Below are 24523 nucleotides of genomic sequence, written 5' to 3' on the forward strand. Positions count from 1 at the left end.
CCATAACCAGAGAAATTTATATTTGTGTATTAGTATGCACACATACATAAGTTGACTTATTTTGTGGTTATACCTACAGACTCTTAGCTAGTGGATTTAATTTTATTTTATAGACACTGATATACATAGACATGTATGTAATATGTGTGTTTTAAGGATATCCACCTTACATTAGCACTCACACTTGCAAATTGATTTAGCCATACAATATCTGAGAAGATGTCAATCTTGTGCAGGAAAAAAATAAATAAATGTAGAACAGAGGGAGCGAAAGGTTTACCCCTAGGGAGAGTTTGGTGCTCGGTGATTTCTGGAGGGTTGAACCAGCCAGCTGTAGAGCTGCTGCACAAGACAGGAGCCCAGCCAAGAGGTCAATGCAAAGTCAAAAGAGGAGGAAAGGGGTGCGATTCAATTTGCATTGCAGTGTGGCAGCCTCCCTCCTCCCCTCATGTTGTGACTGCACCTGCTACATGTGACCAGCGGGCACTGAAGGCAGCAGCAGCCACAGCTGTGAGGAGGCAGCCGCAGCCCTGCCAGTGCCCGCCCAGCTCTCATTGAGAAAAGGGAGACGGAGCTGGAGGAGGGGGAGGAGAAGCTCCCTGCAAAGCCTCCACCTCCCTGCACAGCCAGGAGCCTCCTGGAATGGGCACTGGACTGTTCTGACATGGTGATTCCCTGGGGAGCTGGAAGACAGAAGGGAAAAGGGAGCAGCCTGCAGACAGCATCAGAGGATGAGGGGTGCTATAAAAGGAACAGGGGAGTTCTGTGCGAGGGATATTTCATGCACTGAAATGCTTTTTGGAGAAGGTACCATGATTTTCCTCCCTCTGTGCTCAGATGAAAGGAGCCAACAAGGACTGTCCTGAAGTATTCCTGAGGGGCCTTTTTTGTCATTGTTCCTCTTTCCCCTTGCACAGGGCTATTTGCTGACCTTTCCAGAGGAATCTCAGTCCAGCTGAGAAGATAGTTCTTAATAAAACAAAACAAAACACAACACTCCCTGCTGTTTGGATGGGGGTATACTTTGCTGCAGTTATTTGCCTGTGACATTTTGGAATGTCTGCAGATATTGGAAAAAAAGAAAAAACTATCTTTAAAACTCCTTGGATTAGGCAAAAGAAAAGGAAGGGGTTTTTTGTTTTGTTTTGTTTGTTGTTGTTTTTTGCCAAAAAGGAGTAAGGGCAAGTTGGTAACTTATTCTTAACCCAGGACCTGGAGGATCAAAACCTTGGAGTTCTAGGAATCAGCACTTCAAACCTAACAAACAAACATGAGAAGGAGTGGCTATGAGTTTCCACACAGAGGCAGGTTTTAAAGAAGCCTGAAAGGGTCTCAGAACTTGGGGCCTGTATGATGCCTGAAGACCGAAATTCTGGGGTGCGCCCCTCAGGTGCCTTAGCATCGACTCCGTTCATCCCTAAAGCCACATACAGAAGAATCAAACGGTGTTTTAGTTTTCGGAAAGGTAGGTAGATGATATGCTAATGTTCTTTTCATAAATAAACATATATTCTCTCATTCTGTAAATCCGTTTATGCTCAGATAAAATGGGATTTGTGAAAGCAAGAGCTTTGTATGTGAGTGATTTGGGTGTTTCCTATACTTATTTTTCAAGGCTCATATTGATCTGTTTATTACTGTCTGTGAGTGGGCAGGGTAGGTGTGGCTTAAAGAACGGTGGTCCTATAAGGATCACGTTGAATGACAGAGGACTAAACAAGCTGGACTGACTGTCCTGAAAGGAGGGGCCAGAGCTCTCCTGGGCCCTTCTCAGACCCAAATCAAGCAGCCATTCTGACCTCTTGAGACAAATCCCTTGTAAATCCCTGTTCTGTGCCCCACAACTTTAGATTTGGTTCTAGCTGCCTGTGTTTGCCTCATCTCCTCTGCTGAGATGATTTTGATAATCAGATTATCTGTGGTAACCCCTTTTCAGGGGGCTTCCAACTGTATCGATTAATATTGGCTAGAAATAAGAATCACCTTGCCTTTCCAAATGCCTCATAAGATGACGTTGGTACAGTGCAAAGATGAACTGTCAAGAGCAGGGTGGGCCAGTGTAACAACTAATGATCAATCAAAGAAACTGAGACATTTCAGAATTGACTGAGTTTGAGAGAGTTAAAAGGTGCAGCAAAAGTACAAGGAAATGTTTTCAGGAAAGGTTTTTATATAAAAATATTTTAAAACTTTCTTTTGCCTTAAAATGAGCTGTTTAAATAGAAACCAAGTAATTAGAATCTTAATGTGAAGCTTAGTGAACCAATAATTTAGTCAGGAGCTGAGTTGAATGACGTTCTCCCTTTTTTCTTTGATCTACCACCTTTTAGTTAATCTTCCTTACCTAGGAGCCAACAAGAAGATAAGGCAGCAAAATAAGAAAAGTCAAATATACAAAATATAGTGGAAACTTTTATTAATGAGACCCTGATACCTTCTGAACATTTCTCTTTAAGTAGTTAAGATCTGGCTATGACCATGTCATATGTTAGCAGCAAGGAATTCAGGAATCACATTTCTCTGACATCTACACAGAAAATTAAATGAGATACAAAGTTTTTATCTTATATTTTATTGAGTTTTGGGAATTTCATGGATACTATCAGACTGTATCATTGATAGAGAATTTGACAATGACAGAGATTGAAAAGACTCAAGGACTAACTGCTTGAAGGACATTTCTCTTTTCATCTCTTTCCCATATATCTTAGCAGTAGCGTGAGAAGTTTGGGAATTCTGAATTAACTTTGAAGGACAAAGTAAGGCATTTTTTACCTTTTTCACCTTCCCTCCTTCAGTGTACAGCAGGTCTGCAGGAATCCCTGTTCCCTTCTCCTCTTCCTATTTTCCTTAAATACCAGTGCCTGCATCCCCATGGGCTGGCACAGGGCAACAGGCACAGGAAAGAGCTGTCATCTATCATCTCCCAGGGGACTATTTTTAAAGTTTTTCCTTTCTTGGTAGTCTTAGTAGTTTGGGGAATGTTCGGCATTCAAGTCAGGGATTAAGAGGTGCTTCCTTTACCAATCTGTACTCTGCTTTCTGTCAGAACCAGAAAAAAAAGAGACAATGCAGGGAGCCTTCAGCCTCTGTCTGGTGCCTTGGCTGCAGCTGTGACTGCAGTTCTGCAGTGGGGCTTGGGGAGGATGGTGCCCATCTGCTGCTCTCCCTGTATGGCTGCCATGCGGTTTCTGTGCTGCACTCACATGTCATGGTGGCAGAGCATGAAACGCAGGCGGTTTACATTTCATCTTCATTGAAGGTTTGATGCTAAAAAGAATGAACTTCCCTCTTGTTCCTGGGTTCCCACACCATGTCATCCTTAAAAAGAGTGTGTCTTTTGTGTTATATTAAAACCTCTGGGTGCTCAAGTGTTCAGAGAAGTCGACCTGGGTTTCTGCACTCCTCTTGCATCTGCTTAAGTCGTTTCGAGCAAAGCAGGAAAGAGAGTGTGTGAAGCTAGGAAAAGTGCCCAGAGGGGAAAAATTTTGATGTAGCTGTTAGCTGTTTTTCCTGAGATATATATATATATATATATATATATATATATATATATATATATACATACATATACATATACATTTAGTCAAGAGGTGATTCCACATTTCTGCTAGCTTTAGAAATGCCCTCAGAATGGTGGGTGGAGTTGGGTAAAGTTTCCAGAGCCCTCCCTGGTCACAGCAGAGCTGTCATGCTGTGCAAGCTGAAAAAATTCACTTCTCAGAGTGCCTTTCTCCTGGAGACCTTTGCTGTCCTTTATTGCCCTTTTCATCTCTCTTTCTTTGTTCTGATACTAATTAAGGTCACTAAAAATGCTTTCCCAGTGGTTTTCAAACCCTAGTAGCCAAGAAACATCTATTAGGCAGGAAACTGGGGATTGTGGTAATTTGAATTTGTGTTCTGGGGAGAGAAAAATTGTGATGTGTTTTTTACCCCATTGGACATGAAACTCTAAAATTTTATTACCTCTTTAAGACTCGTATCAGGAGAAAACTCTATGCTCTGGTTACCTGGGAACATATATAACACTGTGAGTCTTGGATACTTAGGTTCAACCATGATAGGCTAGAATGCTTGATTGTTATGATCCTGGAAAAACTAGAGTAAATTTCTAAACTGACTTTATCTTATTGTTTTCCCATGAGTTTCCCCTTTCTTGGAGATAAGTCATCAATTACCTGGGGGCTTTTCATTCACTATGGTCACCAAATGCTCACGCATCACTCCTTTATCCTTCCTTACATTCTATGAGCCCCATTTCTATTTCCTTTGCCTTAGTTCTCTCTGCCTTGATTGTTTCATGCGTGCAACTTTAACCTGAGCCGTGACTATTCAAGATAGCATTCATCCTCACGTCCAATCTACCACCAGTATTCTTGGCAAATTATTTCAATGCACACTCCATTTTATAAAGCATTGCTCAATTTGTAGTCCTAAAACATGTTGTCAAGCAACAATCCACAGCTCAAAAAGTTTTTATGAACCCCAAATGCCCAAAGGAGGAAATTCTATTCTGCCTAACAATCCCTACCTGCTAACCCAATTCCAACTATTACCTGGAGTATGAATCCACTATTTCCCCAGACTGACCTACTGTTTTTCCCTACACACGTCTTGCACCACCTCTTTATCTGTTCGATGTCCCCTCTGCTTTCTCCTCCTTTGTGCATCCAAATTTTACCCTTTGTTCAACATTTGCTTTCACTTCTTCCTCAAGACATTTCTGTTTATCAATAATGTTTCTTACTCTCCAGCCCTTATGTGTCATATAGGCTGCCTTTTTGCCATTGTATCCTTTTAGCACCTCACATGGCTATACACACACGGGTGCGCGCGCGTGGGTGCGCGCGCGCGCGCGCACACACACACACACACACACACACACACACACTTGTTTCTTTCCTCCCAAAGTGAAGTATAACAATAGGTCTATTCCATCAGGGATTCAAGATTGATAGCAAACACCTGATGTACAGTATTATTATCTATCTTTTCCTGCTAAGCCATAGGTACTAATGAATTAAAATAGAAGCTTCATAGTGGTGGTTGATAAGGCCAACATTCTCTTTAATATTTATTGTAGGCTGTTTGTGCTATAATTGTATTTATGGAAATTGATTTGTCCAACAAAATGCTACTGTCCAAATTCATATAATTTTAAACCATGTAGTTAACGATTAGCTCATTTGTATATCAAAGTTTTGTTGAACTTCTACCAAATGATGCTGGGGCTAAGAAGATAAACAAAACACGTTGCCACAAATCTATGAATTTATAGACTTGTTGAGGATAAAGAAACATAAGCAAGTAATTACTTAGCTTGGGAAAAACACTACACCAAATTTTGTATGACATACTAGGTGTCCATGAACAAAAGACTGACCATAGGCTTATCTGGAAAGGTAGTGATTCACCTGAAGAACATGAAATTGGATTTTCTCCTATATGATCATGAAAGCATGCTCAGCATGCCTATGAGAACATGTCTGAATTGAACCAAGACATCAGAGTGGAACAAAGAAGATGTTAGAATTATATGTACCAGGATTCATAACCCAGATCTGCTTCTTTGGAGATGTGTGGCAGGTCACCTAGAAGCCCTGAATCTATTTTTCTGGTTGTAGAAGAGAGGCCCTTGGCTTGGTAGGTTAAATGATGTCTCTAATTGCTCCACTAGCCTCAAACCTAGGCCACTAGGTCACTATGTTCATCTTATAACACTTTTCTTCATTTTTCCAGGTCTTTCCTTTTTTCCTTTTTTCCCCCATTCCGCTTATGAAAAGAGTCAAAGTTCTACCAACAATTTCCCTGGTTATTATGACTCTTTCCTCCTTGGATTAAATCTTTTCTACTTACAGAAGTTTTTTTGGCCACATAGAAAACTGTTAACAGACTAAAGTGAGGTTTAACTGGTTTTATTTTTTATTTTCTGTACTAAAAAGGATGTCTTATTTTGACTTGTGAATTTTCCAAGGGAGAATGTTCTTTGAAAATTCTTACAGTCATGGTGAAACCAATATTTACCCTGCTGGCAGAGCTGTGGTCAGTAGAAGGAAAAGCAAAGTGAATTCCTGCTATGGCCAATGTGTGATCTGTAGACAAGAAGGGACAGAAAAAGTCATAATTATCAATAGCAGGGAATTTGAGCAATAACCAAGAAGTTTTTAATTTCTGGCTTTTCCTCAGTAAACCCAGGACTCTTTTAATTTTTGATTTTTACAGAAATTAACATCAGAACCAAAGAACTATTAAAGAGTTTCATGTTACAATAGAATTTTTCACTTATTTTCTAAAGTTGGGGAGATGAAAGTGTTTTGTTTTTGTGAATTCATTGTTCCACAAATATCTGCAGAGTACTTGTGCCTCATCCATCTTTATATTAATTCCAGGGATATGAACCAGAGGACTTCCCTATGGTAAATAGAGTACAGGATAATTATCCATAACATGAGAACACAAAATCTAATTCTACACCATGTAAACTTTGTTGCATGCACAAAATTACTGAAAAGATTGCATAACATTATTCTCAGGCTATGATTATAAAATGTAAATGGAATATGGGTGAATTTGGTGCTTAGACTTGGGTACCATTGCCAAGATATCACAATTATATATATATATATATATATATATATATATATATATATATATATGCAAATCCTCTAAAATCTTCCAAAATCTGAAATCTAAAACACTTCTGGTTCCAAACATCTCAGATAAGGGATCCTCTACCTGTATAAGCTCTGGAGTTCTTTAGACCTGGAGCAACCCCAGTTCAGGCCTGTGTCTGTGGTACTTTGGGAAATTTACCAAAACTTCTCTGAAGTTCATAGGGCAGACTTAGAGTATATAACTGTTTTTAATATTATTTATAATAATCATGATAAGTATATAAATAATTATTATTTTATTAAAATAACTGTAGAAGAGTAATCCCTATTTTTTTATACCAGGGATTGAATTCATGGGCACTTAAATATTGAGCCACATCCCCAGCCCTATTTTGTATTTCCACCTCACTTTTGCTGATGCTGGCTTTGAATTTGCAATCCTCCTACCTCAGCCTCCCGAGCTACTAGGATTACAGGCATGTGCCAATATGCCCGGCAAGTAATTCTCTTTTGAAGATTGAAGGACTAGTCCAGTACAGATGGGCATCTAAATAAATAATTACAAAACAATGTGTTAAGAAATCAAAGAATAAATATGTGAAGCTGAGCTGGGGATTGAGGGAATGTCAGTAAGGACTTGACACAGGAGACGTTGTAAGTTGGAGCTAGCAGGATGAGGTTTCCTAGTCTGATTCATGAAGGCAGGAGCTACCTACACCAACAGGACATTAAGACATGATCTGCTCTATTTAGAAAACAACAAATAGTTCAGTATAGTTTGAGAACCTGTTGTTTGTGAGGATACAGCAAAATTGAGAGTGGATATGACACAGTACTTGGCATACAACAGGTGCTACCTAAACATTTCTTGATTTAATGGCCAAAATCAGATTATGACAACTTTATTTCATGAAAAAGAGTTTGGTTGCAAAGATAGGCCAGTGTGGCAGCATTTTTCTGGGTTGAGATATCTGTTCTTCAAAAACTCATATAAAAAATATCATCTAATCACTTAGGCAGCAGCCAGGAGTTTGTAGGTAACTGTTACGATTTAGATTTGGAGTCCCCAAAACTCACATGTGAGGCAATGCAAGAAGGTTTGAGATTTGATTGGGTTATTGCCTTAACCTAATCAGTGAATTGATCCCTGATGGGAGGCAGGTGAGGTGTGGCTGGAGGAAGTGGTCCACTGGGGGCATGACTCTTGGATATATATTTTGTATCTAGAGAGTGGAGAGACTCTCTCTCTCTCTCTCTCTCTCTCTCTCTCTCTCTCTTTCTCTCTCTCTCTCTGATTTCTGATCACCATGTGAGCTGCTTCCCTCTGCCACACTCTTCTGCTATGATGTTCTGTCTCACCTCAGACCCTGAAGAATGAAACTGAGAACTTTGAAGCCATGAGTTCTGAAATAAAGTTTTCCTCCCCTAAAATTGTTCTGATCAGATCTTTTGGTCACAGTGGTGAAAAAGCTGACTAACACAGATTGGTTATGTAAATGGCATGAAAGGAAGAAGAATCTAGGTTGACGCTCAAATGGCAATGCAATGATGTGTGTGGACAGTTGGTACCAATAACCAACATTGAGACTGCAGGAATTAGAAAATATTTTAAAGAAAAATGACTTAGCTTGTTTTAAAACATTGATGTATGAGAATGTTTTGATTATGTCCTTTTTGAAATGTTTAATGTACATTTAGAAATCTAATGTTAGGAATTATAACAATAGCCCAAATTAAGATACAAATCTGAGAACAATTTATATGCTGTGAGATTCATTGAGTTCAGGAGAGAAATTGTACAAGGTGAAGTGAAAATAAGGCTGGGGAGAGAATTCAGATAATTCTTAAACTAGGTAGAGCTTAACTAAGTAGAGCTTAACTATTCTTTTTTTTTAAATTGCTTTTATTTTTTAAATAATGACAGCAGAATGCATCACAATTCTTATTACACATATAGAACACCATTTTTCATATCTCGGTTTGTATATAAAATATGCTCACACCAATTCATGTCTTCATACATGTAAAGCTGCTTTTTCCTTTTTTTTGATAGAATGCTAGAATTCAATCTATATTAAGAAAAATCTGGATTACAGAGGTAACTTTCATCCTCTTAAATCAATAACTTATTATTTTTTTTTGTTGGTCGCTCAAAACATTACATAGTTCTTGATATATCATATTTCACAGTTTGATTCAAGTGGTTTATGAACTCCCATTTTTACCCCGTATACAGATTGCTGAATCACATCATTTACACTTCCATTGATCTACACATTGCTATTCTAGTGTCTGTTATATTCTGCTGCCTTTCCTATCCTCTACTATCCCCCCTCCCCTCCCCTCCCCTCCCATCTTCTCTCTCTACCCCCTCTACAGTAAATCATTTCTTCCACTTGTATTATTCTTCCCTTACCCCTCACTTCCTCTTGTATGTAATTTTGTATAACCCTGGGGATCACCTTCCATTTCCATACAATTTCCCTTCTCTCTCCTTTTCCCTCCCACCTCTCATCCCTGTTTAATGTTAATCTTCTTCTCATGCTCTTCCTCCCTACTCTGTCCTTAGTTACTCCCCTTATATCAAAAAAGACATTTGGCATTTGTTTTTTAGGGATTGGCTAGCTTCACTTAGCATAATCTGCTCTAATGCCATCCATTTCCCTCCAAATTCTATGATTTTGTCATTTTTTAATGCAGAGTAATACTCCATTGTGTATAAATGCCACATTTTTTTTATCCATTTATCTATTGAAGGGCATCTAGGTTGGTTCCACAATCTTGCTATCCTGAATTGTGCTGCTATGAACAGCAATGTAGCAGTGTCCCTGTAGCATGCTCTTATTAGGTCTTTAGGGAATAGACCCAGAAGGGGAATAGCTGGGTCAAATGGTGGTTCCATTCCCAGCTTTCCAAGAAATCTCCATACTGCTTTCCAAATTGGCTGCACCAATTTGCAGTCCCACCAACAATGAACAAGTGTACCCTTTTCCCCACATCCTCGCCAGCACTTGTTGTTGTTTGACTTCATAATGGCTGCCAATCTTACTGGAGTGAGATGGTATCTTAGGGTGGTTTTGATTTGCATTTCTCTGACTGCTAGCGATGGTGAGCATTTTTTCATGTACTTGTTGATTGATTGTATGTCCTCTTCTGAGAAGTGTCTGTTCAGGTCCTTGGCCCATTTGTTGATTGGGTTATTTGTTATCTTATTGTCTAATTTTTTGAGTTCTTTGTATATTCTGGATATTAGGGCTCTATCTGAAGTGTGAGGAGTAAAGATTTGTTCCCAGGATGTAGGCTCCCAATTTACCTCTCTTATTGTTTCTTTTGCTAAGAAAAAACTTTTTAGTTTGAGTAAGTCCCATTTGTTGATTCTAGTTATTAACTCTTGCGCTATGGGTGTCCTATTGAGGAATTTGGAGCCCGACCCCACAGTATGTAGATCATAGACTACTTTTTCTTCTATCAGACGCCGTGTCTCTGATTTGATATCAAGCTCCTTGATCCATTTTGAGTTAACTTTTGTGCATGGTGAGAGAAAGGGATTCAATTTCATTTTGATGCAAATGGATTTCCAGTTTTCCCAGCACCATTTGTTGAAGATGCTATCCTTCCTCCATTGCATGCTTTTAGCCCCTTTATCAAATATAAGATAGTTGTAATTTTGTGGATTGGTTTCTGTGTCCTCTAATCTATACCATTGGTCCACCCGCCTGTTTTGGTACCAGTACCATGCTGTTTTTGTTACTATTGCTCTGTAGTATAGTTTGAAGTCTGGTATTGCTATACCGCCTGATTCACACTTCCTGCTTAGCATTGTTTTTGCTATTCTGGGTCTTTTATTTTTCCATATGAATTTCATGATTGCTTTCTCTATTTCTACAAGAAATGCTGTTGGGATTTTGATTGGCATTGCATTGAACTTATAGAGAACTTTTGGTAATATAGCCATTTTGATGATGTTAGTTCTGCCTATCCATGAACAGGGTATATTTTTCCATCTTCTAAGATCTTCTTCTGTATCTCTTTTTAGGGTTCTGTAGTTTTCATTGTATAAGTCTTTCACCTCTTTTGTTAGGTTGATTCCCAAGTATTTTATTTTTTTTGGAGGATATTGTGAATGGAGTAGTTGTCCTCATTTCCATTTCAGAGGATTTGTCACTGATATACAGGAATGCCTTTGATTTATGCGTGTTGATTTTATATCCTGCCACTTTGCTGAATTCATTTATTAGCTCTAATAGTTTCTTTGTAGACCCTTTTGGGTCTGTTAGGTATAGAATCATGTCATCTGCAAATAGTGATAATTTAAGTTCTTCTTTTCCTATTTTTATGCCTTTAATTTCTTTCGTCTGCCTAATTGCTCTGGCCAGTGTTTCGAGAACTATGTTGAACAGAAGTGGTGAGAGAGGGCATCCCTGTCTTGTTCCAGATTTTAGAGGGAATGCCTTCAATTTTTCTCCATTCAGAATGATGCTAGCCTGTGGCTTAGCATAGATTGCTTTTACTATGTTGAGGTATGATCCTGTTATCCCTAATTTTTCTAGTGTTTTGAACATAAAGGGATGCTGTACTTTGTCAAATGCTTTTTCTGCATCTATCAAGATGATCATATGGTTCTTATTTTTAAGTCTATTTATGTGGTGAATAACATTTATTGATTTCCATATATTGAACCATCCTTGCATCCCAGGAATGAATCCTACTTGATCATGGTGTACAATTTTTTTGATATGGTTTTGAATCCGATTCGCCAGAATTTTATTGAGGATTTTTGCATCTAGGTTCACTAGAGATATTGGTCTGTAGTTTTCTTTCTTTGAAGTGTCTTTGTCTGGTTTAGGCATCAGGGTGATGTTGGCCTCATAGAATGAATTTGGAAGTTCTTTCTCTTTTTCTGTTTCCTGAAATAGCTTGAAAAGTATTGGTATTAGTTCCTCTTTAAAGGTTTTGTAAAACTCTGCTGTTTACCCATCCGGTCCTGGGCTTTTCTTAGTTGGTAGTCTATTGATGGTTTCTTCTAGTTCCTCAATTGTTATTGGTCTGTTTAGGTTGTCTATATCCTCCTGACTCAATCTGGGCAGATCATATGACTTAAGAAATTTATCGATGCCTTCACTATCTTCTATTTTATTGGAGTATAAGGATTCAAAATAATTTCTGATTATCTTCTGTATTTCTGAAGTGTCTGTTGTGATATTGCCTTTTTCATTCCATATGCTAGTAATTTGAGTTCTCTCTCTTCTTCTCTTCGTTAGCATGGCTAAGGGTCTGTCTATTTTATTTATTTTTTCAAAGAACCAACTTTTAGTTTTGTCAATTTTTTCAATTGTTTCTTTTGTTTCGATTTCATTAATTTCAGCTCTGATTTTAATTATTTCTTGCCTTCTACATCTTTTGCTGTTGTTTTGCTCTTCTTTTTCTAGGATTTTGAGATGAAGTATGAGATCATTTATTTGTTGGTTTTTTCTTTTTTTAAGGAATGAACTCCAAGCAATGAATTTTCCTCTTAGAACTGCTTTCAATGTGTCCCATAGATTCCGATATGTTGTGTCTGAGTTTTCATTTAACTCTAAGAAGTTTTTAATTTCCTCCTTGATGTCTTCTAAAACCCATTGATTATTCAGTAACCTATTGTTCATTCTCCAAGTGATGCATGATTTTTCCTTCCTTCTTTTATCATTGATTTTCAGTTTCATTCCATTATGATCAGATAAGATGCATGGTATTATCTCTACTCCTTTATATTGTCTAAGAGTTGCCCTGTGACATAATATATGATCTATTTTTGAGAAGGATCCATGTGCTGCTGAGAAAAAAGTGTAACTGCTTGATGTTGGGTGGTATTTTCTATATATGTCAATTAAATCTAGGTTGTTAATTGTGTTACTGAGTTCTATAGTTTCCTTATTCAACTTTTGTTTGGAAGATCTGTCCAGTGGTGAGAGAGGTGTGTTGAAGTCTCCCATGATTATTGTATGGTGGTCTATTAGACTCTTGAACTTGAGAAGAGTTTGCTTGATGAACATAGCTGCACCATTGTTTGGGGCATATATATTTATGATTGTTATGTCTTGTTGGTGTATGGTTCCCTTGAGCAGTATGTAGTGTCCCTCTTTATCCCTTTTGATTAACTTTGGCTTGAAATCTATTTTATTTGATATGAGTATGGACACTCCTCCTTGTTTCCGAAGTCCATATGTGTGATATGATTTTTCCCAACCTTTCACCTTCAGTCTATGTATATCTTTTCCTATCAAATGTGTCTCCTGTAGGCAACATATTGTTGGGTCTTGTTTTATGATCCATTCAACTAGCCTGTGTCTCTTAATTGGTAAGTTTAAGCCATTAACATTTAGGGTTATTATTGAGATATGGTTTGTTCTTCCAGCCATATTTGTTTATTAATGTTACTAAACCTGATTTGTTTTCTTCTTTGATTATTTTCCCCCTTTTACTGTCCTACCTCCCACTGTTGGTTTTCATTGCTATTTTCCATTTCCTCTTCCTGTAATGTTTTGCCGAGGATGCTTTGAAGAGATGGTTTTCTAGCTGCAGATTTTTTAACTTTTGTTTATCGTGGAAGGTTTTAATTTCATCTTCCATCCTGAAGCTTAATTTCACTGGATACACGATTCTTGGCTGGAACCCATTTTCTTTCAGTGTTTGAAATATGTTATTCCAGGATCTTCTAGCTTTCAGAGTCTGTGTTGAAAGATCAGCTGTTATCCTGATTGGTTTACCCCTAAATGTAATCTGCTTCCTTTCTCTTGTAGCTTTTAAAATTCTCTCCTTATTCTGTATGTTGGGCATCTTCATTATAATGTGTCTAGGTGTGGATCTCTTATGATTTTGCACATTCGGCGTCCTGTCGGCTTCTAGGATTTGGGATTCTGTCTCATTCTTCAAGTCTGGGAAGTTTTCTCGTATTATTTCATTGAATAGATTGTTTATTCCTTTGGTATGGACCTCCATGCCTTCCTGTATCCCAATGACTCTTAAGTTTGGTCTCTTTATGTTATCCCATATCTCTTGGATGTTCTGCTCATGGTTTCCTAGCAGTCTTGCTGAGCTGTCTATGTTCTTTTCAAGTTGAAATACTTTGTCTTCATTGTCTGATGTTCTATCTTCTAAGTGTTCTACTCTGCTGGTAGTATTCTCAATTGAGTTTTTAAGTTGGTTTATTGCTTCCTGCATTTCTAGGATTTCTATTTGTTTGTTTTTTATTACCTCTATCTCCCTGTATAATTGATCCTTTGCTTCTTGGATTTGTTTATGTAATTCCTTGTCAAAGTGATCTTTCATTGTCTGATTTTGCTGTCTCATGTCTTCCTTGAGATTCCAAATCATCTGAAGCATGTATATCCTGAATTCTTTATCTGACATTCCATCTGTTGCAGCTATTACCTCTTCTAACGTTGAGTTGACCTGCATTGCTTGTGGTCCTTTCTTGCCTTGTCTTTTCATACTGCTCGCGTTTCTTTCTGCTTGGTAAAACTGTTGTGTTTTTGAAATTTCCCCCCTATTTATTTATATTGGTCTTGTATAGTTGAAAAATCTCCCTTGCAGAGCCAGTAGTGGCTGTGCTCCTCCTCCAATTGGGGTGATCTGTCTACTACGCTGGCGGGCCTCTAGGCCTGCTCTGCCGGTTGGTCGCAGGTCTTCCCACCCTGCGGGCGCGGGTGGCGGCTCTGCTCTGGCCCCACACCAATTGTGGTGACGTGACTACCACGCCCACGGGTCTTTGGGCCTGATCTGGATGCGGGCGGCGGCTCTGCTCGGCCCGTACTCCAATTGGTGTGACGTGTCTACCACGCTGGCAGGCCTCTGGGCCTGTTCCGCCGGTGGGTCGCAGGTCTGCCTACCTTGCGAGCTCGGGCGGCAGCTCTGCTCGGCCCCCACTCCAAATGGGGCTACCTGACTGCCACTCCAGCGGGTCGCTGGGCCTTTTCCGGACACGGGCGGCAGCTCTGCTCCGCCTCCTCTCCGACCAGTGTGACATGTCTGTCTCGCCGGCTGGCCGCTGGGCCCATTCCGCCTGTGGGCCGCCGGACTGCCTACCTTGCGAGCTCGGGCGGCGGCTCTGCTCGGCCCCCACTCCAATTGGGGTGACTTGTCTGCCACGCCAGTGGGTCGCTGGGCCTTTTCCAGGCACAGGCAGTGGCCCCGCTCAGCCCCCACTCTAATCGGTGCGACGTGTCTACCACGCTGGCAGGCCACCGGGCCTGTCCCGCCGGTGGGTCGCAGGTCTGCCCACCTTGCTGGCTCGGGCGGCGGCTCTGCTCGGCCCCTACTCCAAATGGGGTGACTTGACTACCATGCCATCGGGTCGCTGGACCTGATCCAAGCGTGGGCGGCTGCTCTCTTTGGCCCCAGCTGCAGTTGGGGTGATGTGATACCACGCTGGCGGGTCACTTGGCCTGTTCTGGGTGCAGGCGGCAGTTCCACTCTGCCTCTCTGGCCCCCACATCACCCAGCAGGACCTGGACCGAGAAGCAGTTTCTGCGGGATCCCCAGCCCAGGGCCAAAGCAGCTCCAGGAGCCAGAACCCGGCCGCCCCGAGCTCGGTGCACGCTCTGCTGGGAGCGGGCTTCAAGAAGCAGACTCCACAGGTTCCCCCAGCCCTGGGCCAAAACAGTTCTGGGAGCCAGAACCCGGCTGCTCAGAGCTCGGTGCACGGTCCGCTAGGAGCAGGCTCCAAGAAGCAGTCTCCGTGGGTTCCCCAGCCCTGGACCAAAGCAGCTCCGGGAACCAGAACCCGGCTGCTCAGAGCTCGGAGCACGCTCTGCTAGGGGCGAGCTCCAAGAATCCGTCTCCGTGGGTTCTCTAGCCCTGAGCCTGAGCTATCTGTCTGCGAGATGCAGGCAAATAACAGCTTGAAATCACCTGCTCCGTAGCTGAATGAGCTGAGATCAGTAGAAAACAGGGATGATTATGTCAGCTCTCCAAGATGGCGGCCGCTGGCCTCCTCCGTGGACTGACCGGTGTGGAGAACGGAACTGGACCGCTTCCCTCCTCCGTCTCAAACCCAGAACTAGGCACTGAGCGCAGCCATTCCACCGCTGGCAGGAGCCCACAGAATCCTCAGCGCTGCACCTCCTCACCACCACCTCTCCGCTTCCCAGCGCCATCGCCGACTCCGGCCGCGGGGCAATCCGTCGAACAAGCCGTGCGACCCTCCGTGCGGAGAAATCGCCCGCGACCGAGCCCCCGCCGCTGATCCTCACGCGATAAAAATCCCTCCACTAGATTCAGGAGCACCTCAATTTCGCTGGAAATTCCCAACAAGACAGCCTTCAGCTGTTTTAACTCGTCATTCTCCCGCACAGTGACGCGGCACATGGGGGTGATGCACTCCCTTAGCCGCCATCTTCCCAAATGGAGCTTAACTATTCTCTTAAAAGTCCTTACTAATTTTTTGCAAGACCAATCCTACAGGTCTCATCATTAAGCAAGAGGCTGGGATCTTCTAAGAAGCAGGAACTATGTAAATAGGAAGTGTCAGGAATAAGAGTGAGATTGAGAGTTTTAGGGGAAGTGAGGCATAAAGTAATAAAAAACACAAACATGGTTGTCAGTCATATGGCCATTAGGAAGTTGTTGGTGATGGGTCAGAAAATGCCACTTAGTGGAATGACAGAATCAGTCAAATAATAATAGATTACAAATGGATAAAAAATGGTGACATGGAGCCAGAGTCATGCTTAACTAGGAATCAAGGAGCAAAGAGTATTGTTATGTACCTACAGGGCATGGTGTGTCCAAGAACATTTGTATTTGTTTTTTTTATTTTTAGAAAGGATGGAATTTGGATATATTAATCCGATCATACTCTCTAACCTGACAGGCTGCCCCAAGCTATTGGGTGCATGAATCATATGTTAAGGAGAAGTCTCACAGATCCTGAAGGTGTTAGGAATTTGTCTTACACACTCCAGATGAAAGAGCTTCCCACATGTATAATAAATTCACCTGTGTGATTTACTTTTTCAGTCCAGCAAAAAGTCACTTCCTGGCTAATGTTTTATGGCACCATGTGCTTTCAGGGGAAGCATGCATGGCATACCTTTGTCACCCAGAAATTCCAGGGACAGTACTGTCAGGGAGTGTGAAACCTCACCAGGAAGAGAGATGGGCATAATTTGATTGTTTGCATAACCAACACCACAGGGAATAATTTTGTTAATAATCTACTAATCAATGTGTCCTTTTCCCATGCTGCTAGTTAGGGATAGCATAGGACCTTTGGGCTTTTCTGTTCATTTTAAAATTTGAAATTTCAATGCTCATTCAAAGAAAATTTTAAATAAAGTGTTTTTTTAAATCATTTTCTCCATTAATAACTTTCCTCACAAAGGATATTCTTATGGAGGAGGTTGACCCATACCTACCACTGCCAGCCAGACACTCTGGGCACATTCTATTTGCAAGGCCTCAGAATTGGGAGTACACACCTGTTAAAAGTACTTACTAATTTTTTGCAAGACCAATCCTACAGAAGAAAGCTATAATTTTCCATGGGAATTTCTAAACATATGTGCAAAATCTCTACATGTTTTTCCTTTCTTATATACTAATGCTAAACAGGCATCAGATTTACATAAGTAAATTGTTCCCTTGGGCAGCATGCTCACAGAAGTGTCTCAGATTTTTCCTTCTCCATTTTTTTCTTCTGATCTTTCCCACAATTCACATTTTCTCAGCATAGTGAGGGGAGGGGCAGAGATCAGAAAGTTAGAAAGTGGCAGGTTTCTTCCTCTATCACTGTCTTCAGCCATTATGCTGTTATAAAACTATAGTGTGATTCTGAAATCCCACCACCATGAGCAAATCTTGGTCCTTCCAGTTACTAGCTGTGTGTTTCCTAGTTCAAGCTCCTTGGATATGAAATTATAGTAAAGGTGCTGTGAACTCATGGGATGTTGTGAACTTTACCTGAGAGAAATGCAGGTGAACTACTGGTGGCATTCCTGGCATAACTAAGTAGAGCTTAACTATTCTCATTTTTAAAAGAATAAGAAAGATAACTATTTTACTCACTTTAAGAATTTACTAATATTATAAATTATTAGAAAGTGACAGTTATAATTGAAAAAAAGGACTTCAAAATATACTAGAGAGCTATAATAATCAATAAGCATGGTATTGGAATAAAACAGACACCAAAGATCAATAGAGAGCCTAGGAGTCATTCCTCACGTCTACACGCAACTGATTTTTGATGCTAAGAACTTGCATTGGAGAAAGGACAATCTTTTAAATAAAGAGGACTGGGAAAATTGGATATCTGTATGCAAAAGGATAAAACTAGACCCTATCTTTTATCAGCTACAAAAATGAAATTAAATTAGTTTGAAGACTTAAATGTGAGGCCCAAAATTATCAAACTTCAATAAAAAAACTTGGGGGAAACATTTCAGGGCAGTGAAATAGGCAAGAATTTTTTTGGATAAGACCTCAAAAGCACAAGATCCACAATGCAAAATAGATAAATGGGATTACATCAAGCTAAAATGTTCCTGCACAGCAAAGGGAATTAGAGTGAAGAGACAGCCTATAGAATAGAAGAAAATACTTGCAAATTTGCAATTTGACTATATATTTGAAAAGATATTAATATCTAGAATATATAAGGAACCCAGATAACTCAATAGAAAAAAAATCTGATTAAAAATTTGGCAATAGGACACAAATAGACATTTCTAAGGAGAAGACATACAAATTACCAACATGTATGTGATAAAATGCTCTACATCACTAGTCATCTGGAAAATGCAAATCAAAACCACAATGAGACACTACACTTCAGTAAGAATGGCTATCATCAAAAAGACAAAAGATAACAAGAGGACATGGAGAAAAGGGAAACCCTTGTACACTGGCAGTGGGAATACAGCCATTATGGAAAACAATAAGTAGGTGCCTCAAAAAATAAAAAATCAAATTACCACCATTCCTTCTGCTGGTATATATATACTCAGAGGAAATGAAATCAGTATGCTGAGGAGACATCTGTACTTCCATGTTTATTCCAGCATTGTAAACAATAGCCAAGAAATGGAAATAAACTAAGCATCCATGGACCAATGAATGGATAAAGAAAATGTAGTAAATATATACCACAGAATACTTTTTAGCAATAAAAAGAATGAAATCCTTTCCTTGACAACATGGATGAAAGTTGAGATTGTTATGTTAAGTGAAATAAGCAGGACACAGATAAACAAGTACCCTATGATCGCAGAAGTGGAATCTAAAGGAGTTGATCTCATGGAAGTTGAGAATAGAATGGTTTATACCAGAGGGATGAAGAGAGGTTAATCAATAGCTGCAATGTTACAGTTAGCTAGGAGCAAGAAGTTCTGGTGTGCTGTTGCACAGTAGGATGACTATAGTAACAGTAATGTACAGTACATTTCGAAAATCTAAAATAAAGGACTTTCAATGTTTTCACTAAAAGTAAGTGATAAATGTTTAAGGAAATAGATACATTTAATCTTATTTAAGTCTTAACACAATGTGTACTTGCTTTGAGTCCTCACAAAGTACCCCACAGATATGTATAGTTTTTAACATATCAATTAAAGGTTGAATAAAAATATATGTATCCAAGTGATGACTCCAAACCCTGAAGAGAAAACATGCCCTAATTCCTGGTCCTCCCAGAGTTCTTGTTGATACCTCTTTATCTCACACTTGCCTTGCTTTTTGTAGTAGTTGTTGTTATTACCACCCAGAATCTGTTACCTTTCTTTTGATAACTACATCTTGATTTCTCTTCAAGTTATACTTTCCCACTCTTAGCTCATTAAGAACAAAAAACAGGGCTGGGCGCAGTGCCACATGCCTGTAATCCCATTGGCTCTGGAGGCTGAGGAAGAAGGATCACAAGTTCAAAGCCAGCCTCAGCCTCTCAAAATAAAAAAAAATAAAATGGGTTGAGGATGTGGCTCAGTGGTTTAGCACCCCTGGGTTCAATCTTCAGTACTAAGGAAGGAAGGAAGGAAAGAAAGAAAGACAGAAAACAGGAGATATTGGCAATTCTGGTTTCCTTTTCCCCAAGTAAAATAAGCTTCCTAAAGGTACCATGAGACTTCTTGGCAGCACCATTCCTTAACGTCACCTCACTGTAGGAGAAGTGGGAGAAGTTATTTTTTTCTCTACCTTCTCAAGTAGTGATGCCAAAAGAAAATAGGAGTGTGAGGCTGTTGAGTTACTGAATAATGTTTGATATGCCATTATCAAGGAACTGCTTATTCTAAAGTCTACAGGTTAAGCTCAATAAAGCTTTTACCTTGTCTAATCTTTGCTTTCCTTAAAAAAAAATATCCTTTACAAAATCTGTTTTGTATGTGCTTGAGTAATATTAGGTCACTCAACCTTGCTTCCTAAAAGAAATATATATGACTTCCTCTAGTACTAGATTGATACTAGGTATAGAATCATTTTGTTTGTTGTTATTGTATTTATCTAGGCTAAGAACATTCCCTTTGGTGGCAAGTCTTTATTGCTTAGACTATGATGGTTTGGCAGTCCTGAATCCATAAATAAATTATTTTATAGGTGGAGAAGCAAAGTATCTCTAGTTGTTATAAATCCTTAACCTAATGACTGTTAAATAATTTCCCAAACATTTTGGAGGATTCCAGATTTCAACACATAGCATTTCTTTTTCTCCGCTTTTTATGAAACTTATTAGATCATTAAAACTATTTAATGATATTCATTTCATGGGGAAAAGTTGAAGTAACACATTTGCCCCCATCTCACCTTCTCTCACAAGTTGAACATCTTTGCAAAGTTACTGCCTAATATTAATATATTTTAGAATCATTGTCTCTTTATCAATGGGATACCAAGGGTAGAATACTCAGGCTGTTCAGTCCCAGGGTCGTACACCAAGGAATGTCTTGTTTGTAGATATTTTAAAGTCAGCAATAAAACTAAAAATCTGCCTGCCCTTTATTTCAGACAAGGTAAATGATAACATATCCTCTGCCAGAGCAAACCACCATGACTCCACCTCACCACTTTTAGTATTCACCACTTCATAACTTAATTATCACCTTCCAAATAAATTAATAGCTTAATGTTGTAAGGAGCAAACATTGTCTGGAATATTTTATATGGCAGAACATTCCGTTTTTCTTTACCTAGTGTTATCACTTTAATTACAGTCATGGCATTACAACTTGATTAAAAACAAAAAGAGAAAAGAGAAATGAACAGTGTTTGAACTACAAATTCAAATTGAGCATACAGACAAAACTGTAACCAAAGTCAAATTTGACTATTCAAAAAATTTCTCCATTTAGCTTTTAAATCCCTTCCTCAAAGAAAAAGAAACCCTCAAATTCAAATTACGTATATTATAGTTCTTACTTCAAAGTGAATATCCTGAACTTAGTATTTCTATGTTGGCTTTGAGCTACAGATGGAGTACAGCAGAAAGGAGCAGCATTAGGAAAAGCATTTCCATTTGAAGAATTAAACATGAATTTGGTTGTATAATAATGTGAAATACAAATGTCCAGTGCTCACTAGCATGCTACTCTTTGTTTTTCCTGGATATTGAATTTTAAAAGAAAATAAAATATGAAGAGATAAATTACTCAAATTTACTGTGATTCCTTATTTTTTCTAGGTATTTTTGGTCAGAAACTAGAAGACACTGTCCGCTACGAGAAGAGATATGGGAACCGTCTGGCTCCAATGCTGGTGGAGCAGTGTGTGGACTTTATCCGACAAAGGGGGCTGAAAGAAGAGGGTCTCTTCCGCCTGCCAGGCCAAGCTAATCTTGTCAAGGAGCTCCAGGATGCCTTCGATTGTGGAGAGAAGCCATCTTTTGACAGGTACGTGTCAAGGTTGTACGAACCATCCTTCATTGAGAAATTAGGCTGCCCTGAAAGGATGCACTAAGCTATAGCATAACTTTAATTGGTGTGGTAAGAATTTAAAAGATGAATTATTTGGTCACACAGTTTGGATTGCTTATTATTAAGTTACAAAGTAAAAAAAAAAAATGTGCCACTTTAGATGTCTTTCTCTTCCACATTTTTTTTCTCCTTCTTAAAACATTATTATTTGTTCCTTTCCTTTGGTCCTAAACTAAAGCTAAATGAAACTTTTCCTTTTGAAAAAGTGAACTCGTGAAACAGAACTCCTCTCTTATTTGGTGTTTTCATTTAATTCTTTCAGTTAAGGGATGTTAAAAGAACTGATAAGTAGAGGTTAGGTTGTTGGCAATGTAACTGAAAATAACTATTTTTAATGAAGTTATAAACAGATGTTTTAAAATAAATGTGTTAATCTAGTATGGATTAAGAAGGAAACTAGGAGAAGTATAGCATGGTGAAACTCCCAAAATAATGGAAATTCCAAAAAAGAAAATAAAAAGCATCCCTAACTCCAAAAGTTAACAGTCAATACTTTAAATATTTTATGATTTACCTCCTTCTCTTTCCTTTTAAAATTTTAGTAGAAAAAAAAATATTTTTAACTAACATTATTAAACATTATATAGCAGAATTTTTTTCCATATTAAAAGTTTTAAATGCCCTTTAATTCTAATATATTTTTACTTAACATTTTATCAGTAGCAACTTATATAAGCCTCTTTTTCTAAAATCAAATATTTTACTCTACAGGTATATTATTTATAACCACTTCAATATTAATGGACATTTACTTGTGACTTTTTTCACTATTATAAATATTATTGTAGGAGATATACAATCACATAAGTATTTTCAATTTTTATGTTGTTTACTTAGGAGAGATTCTCAGTTTGGCATTTTGTGGGTAGGAATAATCTTTATACTCAAAAGTTAGAAATTGCCTACTGTCACAATCCATTCAGGCTGCTCTAATAAAATGCCACAAACAGAGTGACTTATAAATACCAGAAATTCATTTCTTACAGTTGTGGAGGCTAGAATGTTCAGACATATCAGCAAATGATATGTCTGCTGAGGGCCTCCTGTCTGCCCCATAAATGACACCTTCTCTCTAAATCTTCAGATGGTAGAAGGGATAAGGTAGCTCTGTGGAGTCTCTTGGATAATGTCACCAGTACCATTTGTGAAGGCTCTACCATCAAGATTAAAACACCTAGAAATTCCCACTTCCTAATATCATCAGGATGATGATAAGTTTCCAACACATGCATTTATATAGAAGAAATGTTCAGACCACAGCACCACACTAAATATTACTTATCTTAAAAAGTGTAGAATTAGGATGTGAATAGATACTGCTCAACAGTATAGATAAGCAAGAAGATATTTGAAAACATGAGATGAAGGAAGCATCACTGAAAGTGTAGAATCTCCCTAATAAGCCAAGAAATGTTCATTAAACATGTAATACCCTTTTACTGGTTTCATTAACAAAGTTCTAAATAATGACAATACTTGGTGCTGACAAGATACGCACTTGAGGTAGACACCCGAATGGCAAGAATCCAGATTTGTTTTATCTTTCTAAAATAATTTGATAATTCAAAGACCTTTTAAGCAGGAAATTCCATTTCTAGAAAAAAATAAGATATGTGAAGGAAAACTTGAGTGCAAGATTGTTTATGACGATTTTGATAACAACAAAAATTGACAACTCATTTATTTTCTCCCAAAGTGAGTACAGTTAATTCATTCATGGTGAATTTATATAATAAAGTATCACATACTTAAAGTTTTAGAAAAATGTGAATTAAATGATGTGTTAGGTTTTCATTACTATGACAAAATTCTGGAGGAAACCAACCTAAAAAGAGGAAAGTTTTTTTTGGTTCACAGTTTTGCCAGTTTCAATCTATCATCAGTAGGTCTATTGTTTTATGGCTCATGGTAAAGCAGCACATTATGGTGGGGGTGTGTGTGACAAAGAAAAGTCACTCACTTCCTGGAAGGGCCACAAAAGAGAAGAAAGAGGAAGGGACTGTAGTTCCACTATCCCCATCAAAGATATGCCTGCATGACTGGAAGACCTCCCCATAGGCTCCACCTTTTAAAGTTTCCAACCCTCCCAGGAATACTAAGCTGATATAACTAAGGCTTTAACACACGAGCCTTTGGGAAACACTTAAAATCCAAATTATAGCCCGCAATGATAAACTAAAAAATAAGACAAGATCAGTAATTAGTTAAAATACCTTATCTTTTTAGAAAACATTAGAGATTGCTTTTTAAAATCCATAAATTTCCTCTGAAAGAAAAAAAAATGTGAAGATTAAAAAAAATGAATTCAAAACTAACATCAGAGAACAAATTTCAAGACTAAGACATCCTTCATGCAGAGGAACCACGTGTTTTTACTTTATACTTTGAAAAAGAAAAACAAATCAGTAGTACTTACTTGAGGACTGTCCACAACAAATAAACCATGAGTTATCTAGGGTGAATAAATTTCTAGTACTAACGTTAGAAAGAAATCTGTCACTAGCTTCTTCAGAATAGAGAATAGGATAGGATAGGATATATAGCATCCTCTACAATGAACTGTTCTTCCAACTCTTACTTTACCAACTCATGAGATAATAAGTTTCAGTATCCTTTTAAAATGTTTATATGTGGACTACATTCATGCAGGTAAAATGATAGAAAAGCACATTAATTAGAAACTTAATTTGGGCTGAGGTTGTGGTTCAGTGGTAAATTGCTTGCCTAGCAAGTGTGAGACACTGGGTTCGATTCTCAGCACCACATATAAATAAATGAATAAAATAAAGCTCCATACACATCTAAAAACAAATTTTAAAAAATCTTATTTTGCCATGGGATTTTATTATTCGGTTCTTAATTTTTTTTTTCTAATATGGGAGAATGGATGGATTTTTATGTGTTTCAGGGATCGTATAATAATAGATGTGTCCTATAAGCAATTATCTCAAAAGTCAACATCCTGGTAAC

At 38.6% G+C, this 24523-nt stretch overlaps 1 protein-coding gene across 6 annotated transcripts in view; it reads left to right on the forward strand.

The window, feature by feature from the left end:
- Positions 1-24523, forward strand: part of ARHGAP24 (Rho GTPase activating protein 24) — a 754850-nt gene that overhangs the window by 683591 nt on the left and 46736 nt on the right. For all 6 annotated transcript variants that reach the window (XM_081303914.1, XM_081303913.1, XM_081303916.1 and 3 more), the window contains one exon: positions 21262-21469. In XM_081303914.1, the coding sequence (XP_081160040.1) occupies positions 21262-21469 (208 nt within the window). The remainder of the gene's footprint in view (positions 1-21261; positions 21470-24523) is intronic.

Source organism: Spermophilus citellus, assembly GCF_964194105.1.
Source record: "Spermophilus citellus genome assembly, chromosome: 8".
NCBI classification, from domain to species: domain Eukaryota; kingdom Metazoa; phylum Chordata; class Mammalia; order Rodentia; family Sciuridae; genus Spermophilus; species Spermophilus citellus.